This window comes from Mustela nigripes, chromosome 9 (genome assembly GCF_022355385.1).
Source record: "Mustela nigripes isolate SB6536 chromosome 9, MUSNIG.SB6536, whole genome shotgun sequence".
NCBI lineage: Eukaryota > Metazoa > Chordata > Mammalia > Carnivora > Mustelidae > Mustela > Mustela nigripes.
The window spans coordinates 6,882,149-6,903,259 of NC_081565.1; the positions used below are offsets into that span (position 1 = coordinate 6,882,149).

Sequence of the window (21,111 nt, forward strand, 5' to 3'; positions counted from 1 at the left end):
CCAGACCGCCCGTACCTTCTGGAAGTCATCGAACTTCTTCTGCAGCACCTCGACCTGCTCCAGGTCGGCGCCCACCTCCTCGCTGGTCAGGGCCGCCTCCTTCTCGTTGATCCACTGCTGCAGCTCGTTCGCCTCCCGGAACAGCATGAAGCGCTTGCAGCTCTTCTCCAGCATGGCCTTGCGCTTCTCGCCCAGCTCCAGCAGCCAGTGGTACCTGCGGGAGGCGGGGAGGGTGACAGAGGGCGCGGGCAGGCCGTTAGCTTCCCACGGACGCTCGCCTACGGCCAAACCACCAGTGTCTCTGAGATGCGGGTCCAAGGCCATGCGTGTGTCGCGATGGTGCCCGGGTGACAAGGTGTCAGAACACAGACGAGGAGGCGGCTCCTACGGGCCCGCGCCACAGCCTCGGGGATGAGCGCCCACGGTGCTGGTCGCCACTGGGTGGCTGGGACAGCCGGCACACTCATCCCTGGGCCCACGTGGCCCCGAGAACATCACAACCACAAATGACTGGAACCAAGCGTCGAGCACAGGAACACAGGGGGCATGCGAGCACCGCGGAGATGAGAGGAGTGTGCGGGCACGATGCAGACCGAGGTGCCGCTCCGCTCTCCTAACTCCCTGAGCCGCCCCGGGCCAGGGGCTGGGGTGGCGGGGGGAAGGCATGCCCGGCTTTACAACAGCCTCGTACAGGACGTTAGCCTCTCTGAAGGGTGGGCGAGTGATACGCTGATTTCTCAGTGGTTTAGCAACTAGACGGAAAATCAGGTCAAGTACAGAGTATCCACACCATTTTGGTGTTGGAAGATTTCAGAGGAATCCAAGAGTATTTGAGCTCTTAGGAGCCAAAATACAAAAGGATGAGCTACTTACTAGCTTTGGAGATATGAACGTGACAAACGTAGTAAAAACGAAGTTAGAGGCTAAAGAAAATCCACCGTCACCATCAAATCTAAGCTTCTCCGAGTGAGATTTTAAAAAAAAAAAAAAAAAAAAAAAGCAACGCGATACCCAGACTCAGAGCACTTTAAAGGGCGGAGTGGAGTCGGCTTCCTACTAAGAAACACTATGGGCCCGGCCTTCAGGTTCGCTGCCGAGCGCGGCTGGCCCACCACCAAAGCCAGCGGGGGACGCGGGGGACCAACGACACCGAGCGCACAGCTGCACACGGAAGCGACCCAGAAGACAAGCGGCCATCGACTGACACGGCGCCACCGAAACCTCATCCCTGGTGAGCGAAGCTGCCGCAGGGCGGCGCAGTACCCCCCCACCTCGTCCTTCCGGATGAACAAGAGCCTTGGAGAGAAGCGGCAGAGGGAGAACGGACACGGGCACCGGCAGGGCCGCCGCCTACTCACAGTTCCTCCACCTGTTTCATACGCAGAGACACGCTGCCGGCCTCCTTAGTTACGCGCGTCCTGCACGGGGGGCACAGCAAAAGCATGCACAGATTAGTGCGATTAATCCACGGGAAAGGACAGTGGCCGCTCCGACGGGCGCCAGGAGGCCGGATGCTTCGAGTGGGGGCAACTGAGGAGCCATTCAAAAGCTCTTAGGAAGGAAGCCAGGCCACGAAGGAAATCAGGAAAGAAACAGCCAGCAAAGTAAATTAGAGGGTTAGTTCACTTTCCTTTTCCACAACAGTCTGCCACGTTTAAGGCGGACAATGTTCCTTATACTGGCCGCTCTGGGCACTTGACAAAGCAAGGCCAGCGGCGGGAAGGGCTGCTCCAAGGAAGGGACTGGATAGAGTGAACACAGCCCTCCAGTCACGTGTCAGGCCGGCGGCTTTACTCCCACGGTTCGACCCCGGCCCCAAGCACGCTCCTGTCTCAGCAGGAACGGAAAAGGTCTGGAAGCGGACACGTAACTGATCTTCTCAGGGATCATCAGACTCACAGAAGTTCTACTGTAATAGAATCTAGTGAGAACGTAACTTCTGGATATTTTCTAGTGTCTAAAAACTTCCGAGCTTATTAGCAGAGCGAGACACCCTACGGGAGGGACTCAGGTCACTACGGGAGCTTAGCTAGAGGACAGAGGACAGAACTACTTCGTAAAAAACCACCTCTGCCCCAGAGCAGAAAGCAGGAGACACCCACTCTCCCAACAGCCTTTGCAAAAGAGAACCTCTAGATCTCAGTCCCAGAGCGCTCTCCCCAACTGAAGGACAAAGATTCAGAGGCTGAGGTTTAGAAAATGCTGTGGAGGAAGAGAAACTCACTTTAGGGGAAGAAATAAAACATGGAAAATAAAGGGGTCAAGGGTTTTAGGTCCAAACAGAACGCTGTGGGTTAAAAGGGACTTGGCGGCAAGTGGGAAGCGGATGTCCTGAGTGCACACAGGCACAGGAACAGTCGCTCCGAAACTTCTGGACACTGCCTCAACCGTGGCCTACGTGGGACGTGAAGGAAGCCCCGAGGGACACCGGGGCCGTGCTAGTCGCCCGTGGGGCCCTTACTGGTGGTCAATCTGTTCTTGCCGCACAGCTATGCTGCCCTGCTCCTCTAGGAGGTTCTCGCGGGAGGCCGACTGCGCGGGGTCCAGCTTCTTCACGTACGCTGCCGGCACGAAGCCCTGCCGGTCATTCACTTCCACCTTCCACCAGTCCTAAGGAGACAGACGGACAACCGGAAGCATGAATTCCCGAGACCGAGGAGGCCTGTGCATACGCACGTGCGTGTGTGCGTGCGCGCGCGTGCGCACACACACACACACACACACACACACAGGCACAGCCTTGACCAGGTCAGGAGGATCCCATGACAGTGTCAAAGTCACGTTCCTCAAAGACTATCACCAGCCAAGCACAGCATCACAAGAAAGCTGTGACAACACCCAGCATGAAAGGCAGTCCTGTCACTCTCCGGAACTGCACTAATCGTGTGGCCACTAGCCACACGTGGCTGCGTAAATTTAAATAAATTAGAATAAAACTAAATTTAAGAGCTCCATTAACCACATTTCTAGTGCTTAATCAACACTTGCGGGCACAGCCACGGCAGAGCCAGCACACACAGCAATGTCCACCATCACGGTAAGTTTCTTGGGACAAGACAGGCTGAGAATCAAAAGAAACACAAATCACAGATTTCCTCAAACGCTCACGGTCAGGGTAAAGGAGGGCTGTACGAGTAAGGGTCGTTGATGGCGACGGCAGCCATCTCTCCGGCCTCGACTGGCAGCTTTTGTGATTCATCGGACAAAACTTATGGCGTGCCACGCACCTCACTCCCAGGCACTATCAAACCAGCACAGGTCAAGGAAGGGAGGCTGAGGACCCGGGAAGCATTTAACGTCGAGGGCTTATGGGGTGACATCACGGCTGCCGTCAGCTCTGCTGGAGCCACACGGTCTAGGTTAAGAACCTGCAGCTACGAAGAGTTCCAGAAAAGCAAACTCTGGTCTAAGGAGTAGGAATTCCTCCTAGATGTGTGTAATCAGGAAAAGCAGCCGCCGTCTAGAGTGGGAGCCAGTGCACTGCCCCCAGGTGTCGGGCAGACGCACAGATTACCTTCTTGATCTCCCACGAGATGGACCTGTATCAAGGGGGAGACTGATGGGGTGACTCTGGTCTCTCCTCAAATTCTAACCCAGGCTTGGTCCAGACACAAAGACCCACAGAAACCCCATCGAGCAAAACCGGCGGTGCTAATAGAAACAGACACAGGACCACTTCTGACGCCTTGCCTTGTTGGTGCTGTTGAGCAAGGTGAGAATATCCCCTTTCTTCATGGTGACCTCTCGAGGGCTCTTCTCCTGATAGTCGTAGAGAGCCAAGACCAGCTCCTTCCCAGTCTCGTCATCCATGGGGGCCACTTGTTGCTAAAAATCCCAAGGAAGGGCAAACCCGATTAAAGGATGCTCATGGTATGTCACAGAGCACAAGACAGACTCCGATTTCAACTCCAACTGGACCAAATGTCCCAAACATAAGTTCATGAGAGTTCTCCTCTAAGCTACCAGTAAAATCTGATTCCAGAACTTTAGCTATTCTGAATCTTAAACAAAACAAAACAACAACAAGAATCTCATTTTAACCCGTATATACGTCTTTGTGTCCCAGGACGTCGCAGTGAGGCCACCAGAACGTAGCCTACGACTGTCACACGTGCTGGAAGGGCCAGGGCCCTGCAGCTTCCTGTGCCCCAGAAGGGCCCCAGCTCACCCGGCATGACTGAGCCTGGTCCCGCAGAGCCTGGATGCTGCTGCCATAGGCGCTGAGATCTGACATCAGAGCTTCGTGTTTCTTCAGTAGAGCCTGAAACCAAAGTCACAGATGAGCCCAGCGCAAGGAGCTGGGACGCTCTGGCCACGCTGCCCCAGTGACCCGCCAGCGTCCCGAGACGCACTTGGTTACACGCTGATTTCATCACCTCCTGCTCCACGCTCTCCCCCCATTTCTAATGAACGTCAAACGTGGAGGGCATACTCTATGTGATTCACAATACTCTCTTTTCTCCCTGCCTGTTCGTGCCTCTGCGGGGCTGGGAACAGACAAGGAGACACAAGGCACAGTGTCATACACATGGGGAGCCCACTACCCGTCATGAGAACTCAACAGCATCCGCAAACCGAAGCGCGCCGGGTACGTGCCCTCCCCGTGGCTGCTACTCTCCCTCGCCACGTGGGGCTTCACCATCGCCTTCCACCACCGCTGCCCAGGCTCTTCAGTCCCCCCGCCCCGTCTCTGGGCAGAATCTGGTTTGCTGCATCAACATTCAGCTACTCTGCTCACGCAGACTCGCAAGCTAAGAGGTCATTAGAGCGCCACCAGCCCTTTGTGAGCAAGATGTCAGAGTTTGACTCAAAAATGCAAAACACGGGCTCATGGACATGTGTGCGCGTGCATGAGGAGAGAACAGAGGGACAAGAAGAGAAAGACGCTCCAGGTAGGAGGTAGTCTCCGCTCTCTCATGGCCAGGCTGAGTTTCCACGGTGGAAAGTAAACAGGTTCTAAACTGCCCTGAACACCGACAACACAGAGGCCACACCCGCCGCACACGGGCACTTCCCAGCAGGGCCCCGCCGCGAGCCCCGGCAGGCTCCTGGCGCTCGCTCACCTCCGCGGAGTCCTCGTCCTTCCCGTAGTCGGTGCTGCCCACGATGGGCTCCTTCTCCCGCATCCAAGACTCGGCCTCGTTGGCGTCGGCGAAGTACTGCTGGGCCTGCAGGGAGTCTTCCAGGTCCTGCCGCCGCTGGGAGGCCTTGGACTTGAGGGACTCCCACTTCTGGTTCAGTTCACTGAGCTTGGCTTTCACGTCCTCGGCAGCAAAGTGGCCTGGAAGGGAGGACAGTGCAAAGGAGGCTGCCAGGGCGCCAGCCAGCCAGACAGACAGACAGCCAGGCCTTCCAGGCGTCCATGGCCCCTCGCTGATGCCGCCATGGCGAGCCAGGCCCCTTAGTCCCGTTTTAGGAGGTTCGGGTCCCAAACTTCTAAGCGATCTGCTCTATTTCTGCCTCCTCGAGCCATGATCTCCAGCCAGACCCTACGAAGCAGATACCCCAACTGACACCAGGGCCTGGAGCGCAGACACATAAGGAAAGCTTAACAGCGCCACCCCTGGGTCCTCACTGAGACACGCACCAGGCTGTTCCACTCTGTCCCCTACTTGACCTCAACCGACCCTCACAGCGAGGTCAGGAGGAGGCCCTATTACCCGCATCTCACAGGTAAGACGTTCAGAGCGGGAGGACAGGGTCTAGTCGAGGGCACAAGCGAGAGGACGGAGAAGATCCTCGACCCCGCAGTTCAACCTGACTCGAGTCCACACACTTAACCACAGAAAGGACGTAAGGACAAGGGCACGGCGGTCCCCGGGTGGCACCCTCTCACCTTCCTCCACCATGGCGTCCCCCTTCTGCGTGACGGCTTTGATGCGGGGCTCGTGGCCAGCAATTTCTGCTTGGAGGGCCTGGTGCTTCTTCAGTAGATTCTGGACGCCAATCAGATCTTTGCCTGAAAGCAGAAACCGCTCCCTGGTCACCCAAGCCATCAAGGGCAAAGTCAGCCCGGTCGTTCTTCAGGTTCCACCAGGGTTCCAGTTTAACTTAAACTTGACCTTCCTTGTTCTGACATGCACCTCCTTAGGCTAGGAGAGTAGAGCCCCTTCTCAGACTTGATTCTCATCTGGCGGAAGCAGACTGACCTCTGTTGGTAGACGCAGCGATGGGCTCTTTCTCCCGAATCCACGTCTCCTCGTCCTCCACATCACGGAAGAGCTGCTGCAAACGCAGGGAGTCAGCCAGCTTCTGCTTTCGGGCGATCATGGGTTCTTTGAGCGCCTCATAGCGAGCCACAAGGGCTTCCTGCTTTTTCTTGATGTTTTCGGCGTCAAAATGGCCAGCATCCTGAAACTGGCGGGCCTGAATGGTGATGCCATCAATTCGATCCTGGGGACAGAAGAGGACAGAGGCTTGAAAGCGTGGCAACTAGGTTCTGGACGGATCCAATCCGACTTCAAGGGTCGTTTGATCACATACAAAAATACTCTTCCCAGCCCGGGGAGCATTTTTTCTGCCATCTCCTCCCCCTCATTTGGGGCTCCCAGAAGGCTCTGTGGGAGGAGTTTAACCGGAGAAGACAGAACACGTAAGGCCACCGAAGCAAACCCACACCTTTCATCCTTCCAAAAACAAGTGTGGTCTCACGTCGCCTGCCGGTCTTCATTCCCATTTCCACACTACTGGCCTGACGAGAGCCCCCAAGTAACCCTCTACCTGGTGAGCGGCCACGTCAGCCTCCAGCAGGGCGTGCTTCTTCTGGAGGTTCTGGACGTTGGTAAGATCTTTGCCGTAATCGTCTGAAGCCAGGTGACCCTCCACCTCATACAGCCACAGCTCGATATCCTCGACGTTGCGGTTGAACTGCTGCTGCTGGTTCGCCTCGCGGAGCTTTATCCCTGGTCAAAGGAGCACATCTGATTACCTAGCTGTTCACGCAACAGCTGTTCTGCCAACAGCACCCACCATGACGGCACCTTACTGAGCGACTCGGGGTCAGGACCGCAGCTAACGCTTCGTGTCCTTCACAAAGGACAGGCAGTGAGATACGGACTTGGAAGTTCCGGGGGAGAAGAATGTCTGAGAATTACTGAGTGTCCTCGGCTCTCAGCTGAGCCTCGATTTTCAGTGAGAGGACCCAGTCCAGTCACGGCCGGGTGACCAGATCTCCCCCTTCTGACTCAGGCTCCCCCACTCACCAGCAACGTCTACCCCACGTGCCCCATCACAAAGCATCGAAAACGCACAGCAAGTAACTCCCGCCGGGACATGAGCCTGCGTACATCTCCGGGCCCCCCTTCCCTCAGTGCTGTAAGTCCCTGCACTTAACCGGGAAGGGACGTGGAAACCCCCAGCCTTCCTGTCACGACCCAGGGAGACACCTCCTCTCACCCTTCAGTTCAGTGGCTTCCAGCAACTTCTTCCACAAACTGATGACCTCATTCATCCGAGCGGCTACCTCATCCTTGGCGTAGTGGTTGACATCAATCAGCTTTTGCCCTGCTTTCTCCAGGGCGTCAATGCGGCTCTGGTTGGCCGAGAGCTCAGCCTCAAAAGCCTGATGCTTCTGTACTTTTCCTTGTAGGTTGGATGGGTCCTGCCAATAAAAGGAAAAAGGGGGTTCTACCTTGAACCTGAGCATGGTCAAGCTACCCTGTGTTACCTTCATACTTCTCTTATTGGCAGGGGGTAGAGGTAGAAAACCATCTAACGTTAAATAGTGCAGTTTTGGGGATTCCCTATTTCTTTCTTTAGCTATAATTTATCTGAGAGCTGCCTTTAACCTCCTAGCCTGACGCTACACCGCAACGCTGCAAGATGTTACTTTATAAGCTTCATCTGTGGCAGTTTTCATCTTCTCGTTGACCCAGCTCTTGAGCTCATCCGAGTCGCGGAAAAACTGCTGCAGGTGGAAAGAGTCGGCCAGCTGGGCCCGGCGACACATGGCTCTCTCGTGAAGGGCGTTGCGGCGGCTCAGCAGCTGAAAGACAAGGAGCCACGTGAACCTCTGCTTCCTACTCCCCAGGGATTTCTGGCTCAAGAGCCTACATGGCAACACACGTCCCAGAAGGGAGAGCGGGGGACCGAAGGGAAGGCACGTGGGGAGCCCCGGAACGCACCGCATCTCGGCGGGTGGCCACGTCGTCCATGGCGTAGTGGTTGTTCTGAATCAGCTTGGTTGCAAACTCATCCAGCGCCTATGAGGGAAGAATCGGGGTCCCTCGCTGGTAACCACATAGTGGCACAGCGTGGCCTCGTAATGACTGACCGGACACAAAACAGGTCAACGTTTCTCCTTCACTTTTGAGCGTCTGCTTGATGGTGTCAGTCAGAGCCAGCACTATCCTGCCAGCTCCCTTCCAGACGGGAGACGTTTGCTGTACCTGATGTCAGGACATGTCTGACAGGATCAGACAAGGGGCACAACAGGTCAACGGCCTTCCAGTTCATGCATCTAAGAACTGTTTTCCAGAGGAAAACCTCTCGCATGAGCTCCAACTACTTCTACTCTTTAATTTTATTTTTTGAAGATTTTAAGTAATCTCTACACTCAACATGGGACTCGAACTCATGACCCCAAGATTGCACAGTCCACTGACTGAGCCAGCCAGGCGCTGTGAACTCTAACTACTCGCAGTGGAAGTGAAACGTCAGTGTGGAGGTTGACATCACGAGAAGATCTCGTCCCGTGAGCGACGGCAGGCCTCCTGCGAGGCCGAGCTCTGCCACCACGGTGAGGGCTGCAGCTGAACCCGGTCTCGCGGGTCCTCTGACGTGTGTGCCCAGAAACCCTCGAGAAGACAATGGACTCTGGGCGGAACCTGAGGATCACCCAAAGCTGCGACAAAGAGAAGGGTCTTACTGTGATCTTTTCCTCCTGGGCGCTGAGGGACTTCTCGAAGTCCTCGTGTTTCTTAAGGAGCGCCTCCACGCTGTCCAAGGAGTCTCCCAAGTCTTCGTTCAGCAGGAAGGCCTGGAGAGAGAGACCGAAGCGCTCAGAGAGATACCCCCCGTCCTTTCTCACTTAAGGCTTTTGGCCCGCAAAGGAGAGGGTGGCCGGAACACGCAAACAGGAGATTCTACAGCTTTTAAACTCGCAAGATCTCTTCCAGAAAGCCTAACGCCCTTTTGATTCCCTCAACACTAATCTAATGAGAGGGTGACCCCCGAGCCCGGCGGCGGGAGGCAGTGGCGCTGGAGGTCCCTCGGCGAGCCCTCCTCTCCCGATTCACAGCCTCAGCGCTGGTGACTTCCTGCCCGAACCAGGCCAGCCGCCCCAGCAGCAGACGCCAGGGGAGGCCAGCGCGGCACGTGGGCCGTACCTCCTGCTTGCTCATCCAGTTGTCCACCTGCTCGGTGTCGCGGTAGAAGAGCTGCAGGTCCATGCACTGCTCGTACTGCTGCCGCCGCAGCTCCCACAGCTCCAGCAGCGCGGCCCGCTCCTCGGCCAGGATGCTCAGCTTGGGGGGGGGGGGACAGGAGGGCCGTGAGGTGAGGACAGGGCAGGGCGGCCGCCCACCCCCACGTGGAGTTGTCTAACCCTCACGCTCATCTTCAGGCCTGTTTCCGAGCTGGCAAAAGGGGGCGAGTCACAGGCCCTTGTGTCTGCCACGTCACGGGGAAACACGCAGACCCTGAGCGGCGTGCGTGCTCACGCGAAGCAGAAGAGGGAACTCCAGCTCGTCTAGAATTATTTTACTGCCACGTTATCAAAGGACATTAGGTCAAAATGCTAAGGAAACTTCAGGTGGCAGAGGAAGGGCATCTTTCTAAGGGCGGGCAGCAGGAACGGAGTCAGGGGTCTCTGCGGACAAACGTCGACTGGGTGGGTGTCCCGTAAAACACGGGCAGCGAGCAAATGCCCCAGACGGCATTTTTAGGCCCCAGAGTTGACAACAAGTGTCTTTGGAATGTCTCTTCCTAGTGTGCACAATCTTAAAACATCACTCTCCGTGTTCCTCAGCTATCTGTATACTCCAATCCCGTGGCGTCAACTAAAGAAGGCAACTCCTTTGGCTCCACTGCTAACATGGGACTCCACTTCCTGCAAAGTCCTCTTTCAGTAGGGGATGGGTCACAATCGCCCCAGACGGATGGGACTTTCCGCCTCCGATCACACAGGTCTTCTTTCTCAGTCCCTCAAGGAGCTGCCCCTGCACTTCCCAGCGCAAGCTCTGGGGAAGCTTCCCGCACACCATGGCCACGTGGCCTGGGCACTCCAGGATGGGTTAAGAGCTCTCAGAGGCGCTCCGCTGAGGAACCTCTCCTCGCTTACCTTCTCTCTCACTTCATCCGAAGCATAATGCCCAGCGGCCAGCAGGGCCTGTCCGGACTCATCTGCAGATTTAAAGCTGTCCTCGTGAGCGTCGATCTCACCCTGCAGCGAGAAAAGGCACGATGTATGCCAGCAACGCTGACTTTCACACAGACGTTACAAATCAGGATATCCCATCTCCATCGAGGAGCGGGACCAGCAAGGAGGCCACGCTCCGTAACATCAGTCTGGGTTACCAGCCACAAGGGCACCGTTTACTGGGAAGTTTTTTGCCACTGACTTCTCAGGCCACCTCTGTCCAATCCTACCACACTGCCATATGCTCGAGGGGTCCGAGCCCTGTCTTCTGTTCCGCTGGGGTCTCTCCGTCCTCCTCTGCCTGAGGAGTAGCTTTAGGATTTTATAGTACCTGGTAGGGAGCTGCTTCCCCTGGTCCCACCCCGTTCTTCAAAATTGCCTCAGCTGTTTTTGAGGGGTGTTTTTTTTTTTTTTTTTCATCTAAATCAAGTTTAGAATCAGCTTGTCTCACTCCGGAAAAAGACCTGCCGGGTTTCTGTGTGGAATAGCACTGGGCAGACAGGTCCTAGGCAGAGTTTTTCTACCTTTACAAAACATTGTTCCAGCCACACGAGAGAAGACATTCTCCTTTTCTCTTTCTTTCTTCAGTCTTTCAACAAAGCCTAACTGCCTTCTCCACAAATGTCTTCCAAAACTTTTGTTAGACATATTCCCAACTACATTATACTTTCTGATACAATTATAAGTAGCATTTTTAAAAAGTTATGTTTCTGTTGCTGGTATATTTGACATTCATATATTGACTTTTTTGTATCTACCACATTAAAGCCTCTCAGAAGGCTTACAGTAATAATTTTTACAGTCCTGTTTCATAGTGCTTTACAAAACTGCTCAGCCATTCAAAACCTTTCTAGGTAAACCTATTAAGAGCCCATAAAACCAGTTTTCTTTGGAACACGGCTTAGGAAAAAAACAGAGTAAGAAATTTAATTACACCAAATATGAGACTCAGCATTTAAACGAAGACACTGTTTAAGATGGTACGTGACTGATGCACACAACGGTTACACCTCCATCCTGCTAGGGTGAGGCCCTCACTTTTCCAGACCAGCTTACTCTCCTGACATTTAGCCCACTTCGCCATCTGTGAGAAGCAGGCAGAGCCAGTCTCCAAAGGCAAAACCAACAATCCCCTGGTGAGAGCCACCGGTGGACAAAGTTTCAGCCACCTGGCTGTGAGAGTCCCATCCTGATGCCTTACAAGCTAAGGCCTTTCCTTCTAGAAGATGTTGGAGATGCTACCTTATGCTCCTGATGCCTGTCCAGCAGGGCTTCCGCCCCGGCCACGTCATTGGCGAGCTCATCTGCATTGATGAGGGCTTTCATCTCAGTCACCCAGCTGGTCAGGTCGCGGAAGTCAGCAAGGAATCGCTGAAGCCTAGAGAAAACCCAGGTAAGTCGTTAGATGTTCCCAGTGGAGAGCCCGGATGAGAAATGCCTTTCTAGGGGCGCCTGGGTGGCTCAGCGGGTTAAGCCGCTGCCTTCGGCTCAGGTCATGATCTCAGGGTCCTGGGATTGAGTCCCGCATCGGGCTCTCTGCTCAGCAGGGAGCCTGCTTCCTCCTCTCTCTCTGCCTGCCTCTCTGCCTATTTGTGATCTCTCTCTGTCAAATAAATAAATAAAATCTTTAAAAAAAAAAAAAAAAAAAAAAGAAATGCCTTTCTAATAAAGCTCTGAATTCTGTCCTCAGACAACTCTAGTCCTGGGATACAGAGGATTCTTCAGTCTGACCATAAAGGAGAGCAAGAGAAGTTATGAAATCAATCCTTTAAATCAATGCTTTAAAATCTAGGTTGTGTCCACTACTGTGATTCCCCAATCTGGTCCCCTCTCTCCAACTTCCTTGTCCTTCCCCAGCTCCAGCTCTGGTGAGGAATTAGCATCCTTTCATTTCCTAGTCCTTGATTTACTCAGTTGTAATGGTATATTCTTTCCACTGGTGCCCTGATCACTAAGGAGAGATGCCCACTTCTACTGGTCATAATGCAGCAATATAAAATGGAAAGATATTCACAAAGTCATAAATACAACACACACACACTCTCTCTCTCTCTCTCTCGGCCAGTCTCCAAACACATAGGTCATAGGCAGGAAAAGGCCCGTCGCTGAGCCCGGGGAGAGGTTTCCCACCTGTAGGAGTCGTTGAGGCGGGCGTGTCTCTCGGCGGCCAGAGTCCGGATCTGCTCCCAGTTGGCAATCAGCTCCTCTCGCTTCACTTGAATCTGGGCGGCGCTCAGCGGGTGCGACTGCTGCAGACGGTCGGCCTCGGTGCACAGGGCTTTGACCTGGAAACGGCCCCCTTCAGACTGTGCTCACAGCCCGCCCCCCCCACGCTAACTCAGGCATGGCTGCTTTCTGAACCCACCTTGTCCTCCAAAGCAGCAAGATCTCTCTCCAAACCCTCGTGCTTCCGCAGCAGAGCCTGAACGCTTGCCAGGTCGCGGCCAAAATCATCAGAGGCCATTAACTGCTCCTTTTCCTTAATCCAGCTGATCGTCTCATCCACATCCCTGTGGGAGACACCAGGGCAGCCATTTACGGTGACCATCTAGAGCTGGGGATGCCAGACCCCAGGCAGCTCCAGCATCTTCTTGGCATGTGCCGAATCCGGGACCTGGTCCCCCAGGTGCGTGCCCGTGCCCCACAGCCCGCCCCGGCTCAGTACCTGTTAAATCGCTGAACCTCAGCCGCCCCGAAGAGCTTCCCCTGTCTCTGCAGGGCCAGTCCCTTCAGCCGCTGCCAGGCCGCGTTCACTTCGTCCTGCTTGGTCTTGATGGTTTCCTCCTCGGGATGCTGTTCCTACATGAGGGAGAGCAGAGGCCGGCCTGGGTCCTGAGCCCCCAGCTCCTCCCAGTCTCTGCTTCGGCAAACCTTCATCTTTCCGAAGAAATACTGGGTTTTTGTGTGAAATGAAGCCAAGCTTGTATAAAACTAGCTTCCTGGGGCACCGGGACATCTCAGTAGCTTAAGTGTCTGACTCTTGATTTCGGCTCAGGTCATGACCTGGGGGTCTTGAGTTCGAGCCCCCACGTCAGGCTCCACACAGCCTGTTTAAGAGTCTCTCTCTTCCTCTCCCCCACCCTCCCCCGCTGGCTCTCACTCTCTCTTGCAAGTAAATAAATAAATAAGTAAACACAACTGGCTTCCATTTCGTCTTACCTAAAAAGGGGAGAGTCATTATCTATCCCTTGGAGTAGATGGTGAGGCCATAAAGCAGCAGAGGTCATCAGTACCAAAAACCTTTACGTTGTAACAACACTTCGGCCGCTGTGGGGTGGCCTCACCAATGTACCCATGCCTGCCCAAGTGCTGGGAAATCTGTTATTTCGAATGTTCACGAGCCCATCACGCGTTCCTGCCCACAGATGTGATCTTCAGGGTCTGCTCCTCCCTTCAGACTGGAGCGCTCTTTAAAAGCATCCTTCCCCACCAACCACATTTTTAAAATAAATGTGGTTTAATAAATAATTAACTCAATAAATAAATTTATTTAATAAATTTAATAAAAATGTTTTTGTTTTAATAAAACTAACACGTAAAGTAACAAATGAAGCATTTCAGGGTTCTGGGATCCATCTGTGAGATCTCAGGCTTGGCCTGACCACTCTTCTCAGCACAATCTGAGGGTGCCCCGAGGTTCTGGGGCAGGGGGTGGGGGCTCACTTTGGAAGGTGAGGTATTTCTGAGGAATGCTGGCTCTTCATCACTGGCCAGAGAGGGAACAAGTACCAGCCCTGAAGCAGATGCATACATTTAAGATTTAGAGCCCCCAAATCAAGTTTCCCTGAAAGCAAAAACTAGTTCCTGCTGCCGGACATCTGTGAGGCGCTCTGACCCCCGCTGCAGACACAGAGGAGAAAGCGGCAGCTTAAGGAGCCGGCACACAGGCAATGGGGAAAGGTTCCATTATCCCCTCTTAATGGCTGAGCCGCCAGGGGAGAGCCCATTCATTACCGGGTTCCCCAGGCTCCCAGGAGAGCAGGCCGGCGTCTGTGGATGCGGGCCAAGCCCGAGGCACTCACCGCCACACCCTCCTCTGGGAATCCTTGACACCAGCTGCAGCAACCCAATAAAAGCATCGCCAAGCCCTACCCGAAAGTGGGTGGAGGCAGCAGATGAACTCTGCCCTTCCTGCCCGTGGCCACAAGCTAGAAAGCAGTTTCTACCTTAGGAGTAATCAGCACTGCTGCCTTACTTAGATCTGAGCAAAACTCTCACACAGGCTTACCAAACCTCGCTCACTCAGAAACCAGGGAAGTGCTCATCGAAGTTTTCTTCTGAGGCCCCTTGGGGGGGCTCAGTGGGTGAAGCTCAGGTCATGATCCCGGGATCGAGCCCCACATCGGCCTCCTTGCTCAGCACTGAGTCTGCTTCTCCCTCTCCCATGGCCCCTGATTGTGCTTCCTCCCCCCCAAATAAATAAATGAAATCTTAAAAAAAAAAGTCATTGGAAAAAAAAAACAAACATAAAATTTTCTTCTGAAAGCATCGGAGAGTTCTATCAGGACAGGGAAGGTGTACAGAGCACGGCTGCCTACCTGAATGAGCTTGGCGGCAAACTGGTTCACTTCATTAACTCTTTCTTCATGGGCAGCCATATCTGTTTGAAACTCTTCAAATTTCTTCTGTAAAACCTCCACGTGCTCCAGGTCCTGGCCCAGCTCCTCAGAGGTCACAATCGCTTCCTATTCGGGGACCATGAGAGAGCCAGAGTCACCGACCGACACTTGGAAACAACAGCGCCCAGAAACGCAGCTCGCACTCTGCAAACCCGCGCCCGGGACGCGTACCTTGTCATTGATCCAATCCATCACGTCCTCACACTCGCGCAAATACTGCACGAGCTTCTGGGCCTGCAGCAGTTTGACTCCCTTCTCCCGCATCTTCTCCAAAAGCAGCTCCCACTGGCGGTGCAGCTCCATCAAACGAGTCTGCGGGTTAGAAATCAGCCTCAGAGATCACAATCGTTTCTATGGGATCTGGCTCCTCCACAGACTTCCCACAGGTCAGAAACCCCACAAGTCAGAGCTCAGAACAAGTCTTTCTAAAGATAATGCCCCCCCCCCAAAAAAGATACTTCTCGAAAGGAGAGGAAACCAGAACTCTTGAGAACAGGAAACAGTAGACAGCATACAGTGGCTCCGGAGGTCTTAAAGAACAAAAGAACTGACCTTCACAGGTGGATTTTGATTGTGGTTTACTTCAGGGGATTATATTCAACTATTATCGATATTCTATTGTTTATAATTAATGTTCTTAATAATGAGGCATTAAGTGGGATTCCTGGGTCAGAAGGCTACTGTGGAAGGAGAGAGGAGGAAATGACGTGGAAACTGAGCAGAAATCCCTGAAGGGTGTGCTCGGAATTTGTGGAGGGAAAGAATGAAACGAGATCCTATGGGCACCGTGAATGCAAAGAAATAATGACAAGGCCCAAGTCAATAGGAACACCTTCATATAAAAGGAGAAGAGGGCACCTGGGTGGCTCAGGTGATTAAGGGTCTGCCCTCAGCTCAGGTCATGGTCTCAGGGTCCTGGGATCGAGTCCCACATGGGGCCCAGCGAAGAGCCTGCTTCTCCCTCTGCCTCTCTCTCTCTCTCTCATAAATAAATAAATAAGATCTTTAAATTTAAAAAAATAAAATAAAATAAAAGTAGACGGGATGGTGTCCTGAAACGTAATCAGCGACTGAGACGGATTTTTGGCAGAAAAGGTTTTGGAACTTCTGTGAGAAGATAGTTTATGGGAGTGCCTGGGTGGCTGAGTGGGTTAAAGCCTCTGCCCTTGGCTCAGGTCATGATCCCAGGGTCCTGGGATCGAGCCCCACATCGGGCTCTCTGCTTAGCAGGGACCATGCTTCCTCCTCTCTCTGACTGCCTCTCTGCCTACTTGTAATCTCTGTCTGTCAAATTAATTAATTAATTAATTAATTAATTAAATCTTTAAAAAAAAAAAAAAGATAGTTTATGGTCCAATATGTCTTGGGTTGAGTTTATTTTCAACTTCGCCTGAGTGGCAGCCCGAGGCCCAAACATACTCACTTCCCAGCATCTTTGGGTTCCCATTGGCAAAGTCCTAGTAAGGACCCATCCACAACTGGGGGCACGTGATCACCAATTCCAGTTTCTGGGATGCTTTCCGGTATCTAATCCAATCTCAGTGTGTTGCCTCTGCCTACCCAAGATACTGGGAGTTTCCACCTAACACTGGTAGGCCAAAGGGCAAACACACGGCAAGGCTGAAACACTCACAGAAGAGAAGTCTGGGATTCACCCATGGTTGAGACGCCCCTCCCAGCTGCCTAAAAACTTGAAAGCCAAGGGACAGCCAACATGGGTGGATCCTCTTAGAAACAAGAGTGTGCAGTTTCTCGTGAAAGGAGAAACAGCAGTGGGAAATAAACGCTCACACAATTCACTTCCACCACTGGCAGGATGCAAAGCCGCCTGCCAATGGGAAGAAAGTGAAAGGCACTCCAAGGTTGTGGGGGGAGGGGGGGACACAGGCAAGCAGCAGCCACTCAATGTTCCACCTACTCGGATATGGGACCCGATGTGGGTGGCGGTGACTATGGGGCGCCACGCGGTCCGGTACGGTGTGAAAGTCTAAACCGGCGACAGACAGGTTATCCAGGACGCAGAAGCAATCTTCACCCTCCACTCCCCACCCCCGTGAACCAGCCTGCCAACCGCTCTGAGTTAGAGGGCCAGGTGAAGCTCCAAGCCAGGATCACCAGGGGAACTGTGAATGAAAGCCCTTTGCTCCAATTAAAAACGAGACCACTGGGACACCTGGGTGGCTCAGTGGGTTAAAGCCTCTGCTTTCGGCTCAGGTCATGGTCCCAGGGTCCTGGGATCGAGCCCCGCATCAGGCTCTCTGCTCAGCAGGGAACCTGCTTCCTCCTCTCTCTCTGTCTGCCTCTCTGCCTACTTTTGATCTCTGTCTGTCAAATAAATAAAATCTTTTGAAAAAATAAAAAAATAAACATATAAAAATAAAAACGAGACCACTGAAGGCTCCCCCCAAAACCTAACCCTCAAGTCCATGGTCAGTCTCCCACAAAGTTCCCTTTCACACCCTCAGGTAAGGAACTAGGGCAAAGCCTGCTCCAGTACTGGAACCACCTCCTGCTCCTGGTGCCTCTGATCTCGGAAACACTGCAGGTCAGAGAGTCCAGCTTCCCCAGCGCACTGCTGCCCGGGAGCAGGAGGGGGCGGGCAGGCAGGTGCACTAGGGGATTGCATGGAAAGAGGCCAGGGCGGCCCGGTTCTGGGGCATGAGCAAACAGCAGGAGCTTGCAGAGAAGCAGCTGGCCAAGAAAATAAGGAAAGGGGACAGAAATGACATACAGCTTGGAAAAATACAGGAAATAATTCTCAGTAGACAAAGGCGTGGACTGGAATTGCAACGGCCATCTACTAGCTGTGGGATTTGGAGAAGTTACTCAAACTTCTCGGAGCTTCCGTGTCTTCCCTTCCATACTGTGGGGATGGGGGTACCTAGCGAGCTTCTACTGGAGATCAAAGACGACTTGTGTCAAAATGGCCAAGTGTTTGCACATAAATAGCTACTCAACAAACAGTGGCTAATAGTACTTTTAAATACTGCTTTAGTAAGATCTCCAGGAGAAGGGTCGTCACTAACAGCTGGAGTGAGTGAGTCTCCTCCTCTCCAGATTAATCACTAAAGTCAATCACCTGACCTGTCTCTCTCGTTTCCCTTCTGCCGCCTGGTAATACACTACATCACCGCGTACTCTGGAAAACAACTTCTATCGAGCAAATAATACAGCATGCTGCTTTCATTTACTTCAAGACGGTGGACAAAACAGTGGGAAAACGAGCAGAAAGATACTTATATTTAATCGCAGAGACACATGGTACATATTTAATTGCGGGGATACATGTTAATTACCCAAATGGGTTGAATGTAATTAAATAGTTGGTCACGTGGCATTCAGAATTTACTCTTCTACTCACGTCATAACTAGTAATAGTTAATTATTAATAATAAGCCCAGGGCTGACTTCAAATCTTCAATATGAGACTGTGGAGTGCATTAGTGCAAAAGAGAGACAATAGGTATTTATTGTTGAAAACCACTAGACCGGATCCTACGGAAATGAAAGCTCCACAAGGGTGCTGGGGAGGAGGGGGTGGGGCGTCTCTACTGGGGCTTATGAATGTAGCTTTCATCGAACTCTCCACAGTTGCCTTGACTGCTAAGGGACTGCAAAGGCCAGTCCCTCAAGAGAACGGGCCTTTGGATGACAAAGAACAAGACACATAGACAGGAAGGAGATAAATCAGAAACAGGAAAGAGTATCCTGTTATGAGAAACCAAGTGTGCAAACTTCATCCTAAAGAGGTCTGCTTTCCCTTAGTACCTTGGTACTGGAAATGTTAGGGCCCAGACAGATCAATTATCTGTGAACTGGAACCAAACGGGCCCAATCACACACTGTAAGGACATTTGCTTCACAGCTGGCTGCTTCAGTCACTAGGTCACCGACCAACAGGTGCCACAAGTCACTGCTAACAGCTGGGCCCTTAACTGGCTTGGGGACGGGCCCTTAACTGGCTTGGGGACGAGACCTCAGCAAACCACCTCCTAGGGCAAGTCACCAAGATCCAGGCCTCGAGTTTTCAACAGAGAACTTTATGGTGTCTGTGATTAATCCTACTGATCTTTGTGTCCTAATACCCAAATTCACCAATTTCACTAACATGCTCTTCCCTCTACCATCTATACATTTAGGTTTCATTTATGTAATCTTCTTTAAAGTATAATCACATTCTAATGTTTTGCAAAAAGAATATTAACTCCCCACTGAGCAGATACATACTTGTTTATATTCATACTGAATCATCATATAACAAAGGCAAAACTTCACAAATTCTCTTAAAAGGCTAGAAAAAGCTAGTGACTTTGGCTCAGATCACAATCTCATAGTTCATGGGATCGAGCCCTGTGTCGGGCTCCACACTCGGTGGGGAATCTGCTTGAGGGTCTCTCTCTCCCTCTGCCCCTGCCTCCCTCTCTTGCTCTAAAAATAAAAATCACCAAAAAAGCTAGAAAAGGCTTTTTTAGAAACCCAAATTGGCACTTAATCCACATTCCTCCCCCAACCAGACCAGATGGCCTCCAGTAGCAGGCACAACTCCTACTCACCCTTATGGTTTCAGATGCAAAGTGCCCTTCTGAGATCATCAGGTTACCAGTTTCATCCAGTTTAACAATGGCTCCTGAGTTGGCCTGGACTTCAGCTTCAAAGGCCTGGTGCTTTTGAAGCTTGCCCTGTTGAGGGACCGTGAGGTGAGACACAGCTGCAACCACATGCCAGCCACCTTTCTTCCCCGCCCCGCCTCAGGTCCCCTTAGTTCTCTCCTCGTGAATCTCGTTCCCTCTAATTAGGGATACTCAGCATTGCCCCCACTTCCCCACAATTACTTAAATACTCTGACCTCATCTATACGGCTTTTGGAAGCTTGGCCACTGAGGGCCACCAACTTTGCACTATCTTTACTACCAGGAAATTAGCCTTTATGTGGACATCCAATCCCTCTAGAAATACAGGGCCACACCAACAATTAGCATGTACGATTTACTCCTGGATAATAATCCATCCACATTCACTCAGTATATGACACTTTCTTCTCTTCTGGGAGGACTCTGGGGGTAGTAAGAGAACCATGTGTTCCACTTGCTAAAAAAAAAAGTCCTTCACCAAAATCAATGAGGAGAAAGGCTCTGTCCTTTTTTTAAAAAACAGCTTTACTGAGGCACAATTTATATCACAAAATTAACTTCAGTTACAATTTAGTGATTTTTAAAGGCTTGCTTCTGATAAGACTTACCAGTGAGTTGCTTAAAGAGATACCTAACTATAAAATCTCCATCAGCAACACTATTAGTGTGTCTTTCTTGAAAACTCATTCTAAGAGCTCAACCCGGGCCACCTGGGTGGCTCAGCTGGTTAAGCGACTGCCTTCGGCTTGACTTGGGTCATGATCCCAGAGTCCTGGTATTGAGTCCTGCTTCAGGCTCCCGGCTCCACGGGGAGTCTGCTTCTCCCTCTGACCTTCACCCCTCTCATGCTCTCTCTCTCACAGTCTCTCAAATATATAAATAAAATCTAAAAATAAAATAAAATTAAAATTCCAAGAGCTCAACCCAGACCCTCCCCGTGAAACCACCAACAGTTGCAAGCCAGTGCTTTGAGAACCATCAGCTAGAAGCATCCAGAAAAGAATGCCCCCGAGATTCCACATACATCTTCGTGTGTACAGTATAACACACACACCAAGGGCTTTTCAGAATAGTGAGTTAGTCCTGCCTTATGTCTGATCTACATTCTTCTTGCTCAAGGTCATAATTAAATGAGTTTTGTGTGACTTTGGGGCAAAAACATTTGCGCTCCTGAGTCCTGGCAGGAAACTCAGGGAGATGAGGCGCACCTGCAAGTTGGTTGGGTCTTTGTAATTCTCATCGGATGCGATTTGTAGTTTCTCCTGAATCCATTTCTCCAGCTCCTCAGCATCTCTCTGGAAAAACTGGAATCGATAGGAGTCTTCGAGCTTCTGGCGCCGGAGGGTTGAGAGCTCCTTGAAGCGGTGGTATCTGTCTAGGACCTGCTGCCGCCTCTCCTGGATGTCCTCTGCTGTTTCCAGCACTTTGACCCCACTTGGGTCCATTTTCTGAAAAGACAGAATGCCCTGAACTAAGTAAGCACCACACGACCAAAGTGGCTTTT

At 52.2% G+C, this 21,111-nt stretch overlaps 1 protein-coding gene across 16 annotated transcripts in view; it reads right to left on the reverse strand.

Moving 5' to 3' along the window:
* The window catches only part of SPTAN1 (spectrin alpha, non-erythrocytic 1), a 61,413-nt gene that overhangs the window by 27,955 nt on the left and 12,347 nt on the right, over window positions 1–21,111 (reverse strand). For 12 of the 16 annotated variants that reach the window (XM_059410632.1, XM_059410633.1, XM_059410638.1 and 9 more), the window contains 23 exons: window positions 20,816–21,055; window positions 19,530–19,655; window positions 15,148–15,288; window positions 14,896–15,042; window positions 13,023–13,156; window positions 12,723–12,867; window positions 12,488–12,642; window positions 11,600–11,735; window positions 10,280–10,381; window positions 9,327–9,464; window positions 8,867–8,977; window positions 8,124–8,201; window positions 7,829–7,984; window positions 7,396–7,600; window positions 6,721–6,902; window positions 6,150–6,393; window positions 5,837–5,959; window positions 5,064–5,281; window positions 4,169–4,261; window positions 3,691–3,825; window positions 2,462–2,610; window positions 1,359–1,418; window positions 16–214 (listed from right to left, as the gene is read on the reverse strand). In XM_059410632.1, the coding sequence (XP_059266615.1) occupies window positions 16–214; window positions 1,359–1,418; window positions 2,462–2,610; window positions 3,691–3,825; window positions 4,169–4,261; window positions 5,064–5,281; window positions 5,837–5,959; window positions 6,150–6,393; window positions 6,721–6,902; window positions 7,396–7,600; window positions 7,829–7,984; window positions 8,124–8,201; window positions 8,867–8,977; window positions 9,327–9,464; window positions 10,280–10,381; window positions 11,600–11,735; window positions 12,488–12,642; window positions 12,723–12,867; window positions 13,023–13,156; window positions 14,896–15,042; window positions 15,148–15,288; window positions 19,530–19,655; window positions 20,816–21,052 (3,414 nt within the window). In that variant the 5' untranslated portion in view covers window positions 21,053–21,055. The remainder of the gene's footprint in view (window positions 1–15; window positions 215–1,358; window positions 1,419–2,461; window positions 2,611–3,690; window positions 3,826–4,168; window positions 4,262–5,063; window positions 5,282–5,836; window positions 5,960–6,149; window positions 6,394–6,720; window positions 6,903–7,395; window positions 7,601–7,828; window positions 7,985–8,123; window positions 8,202–8,866; window positions 8,978–9,326; window positions 9,465–10,279; window positions 10,382–11,599; window positions 11,736–12,487; window positions 12,643–12,722; window positions 12,868–13,022; window positions 13,157–14,895; window positions 15,043–15,147; window positions 15,289–19,529; window positions 19,656–20,815; window positions 21,056–21,111) is intronic. The other 4 variants (XM_059410642.1, XM_059410641.1, XM_059410635.1 and 1 more) reach the window with 1 other exon arrangement.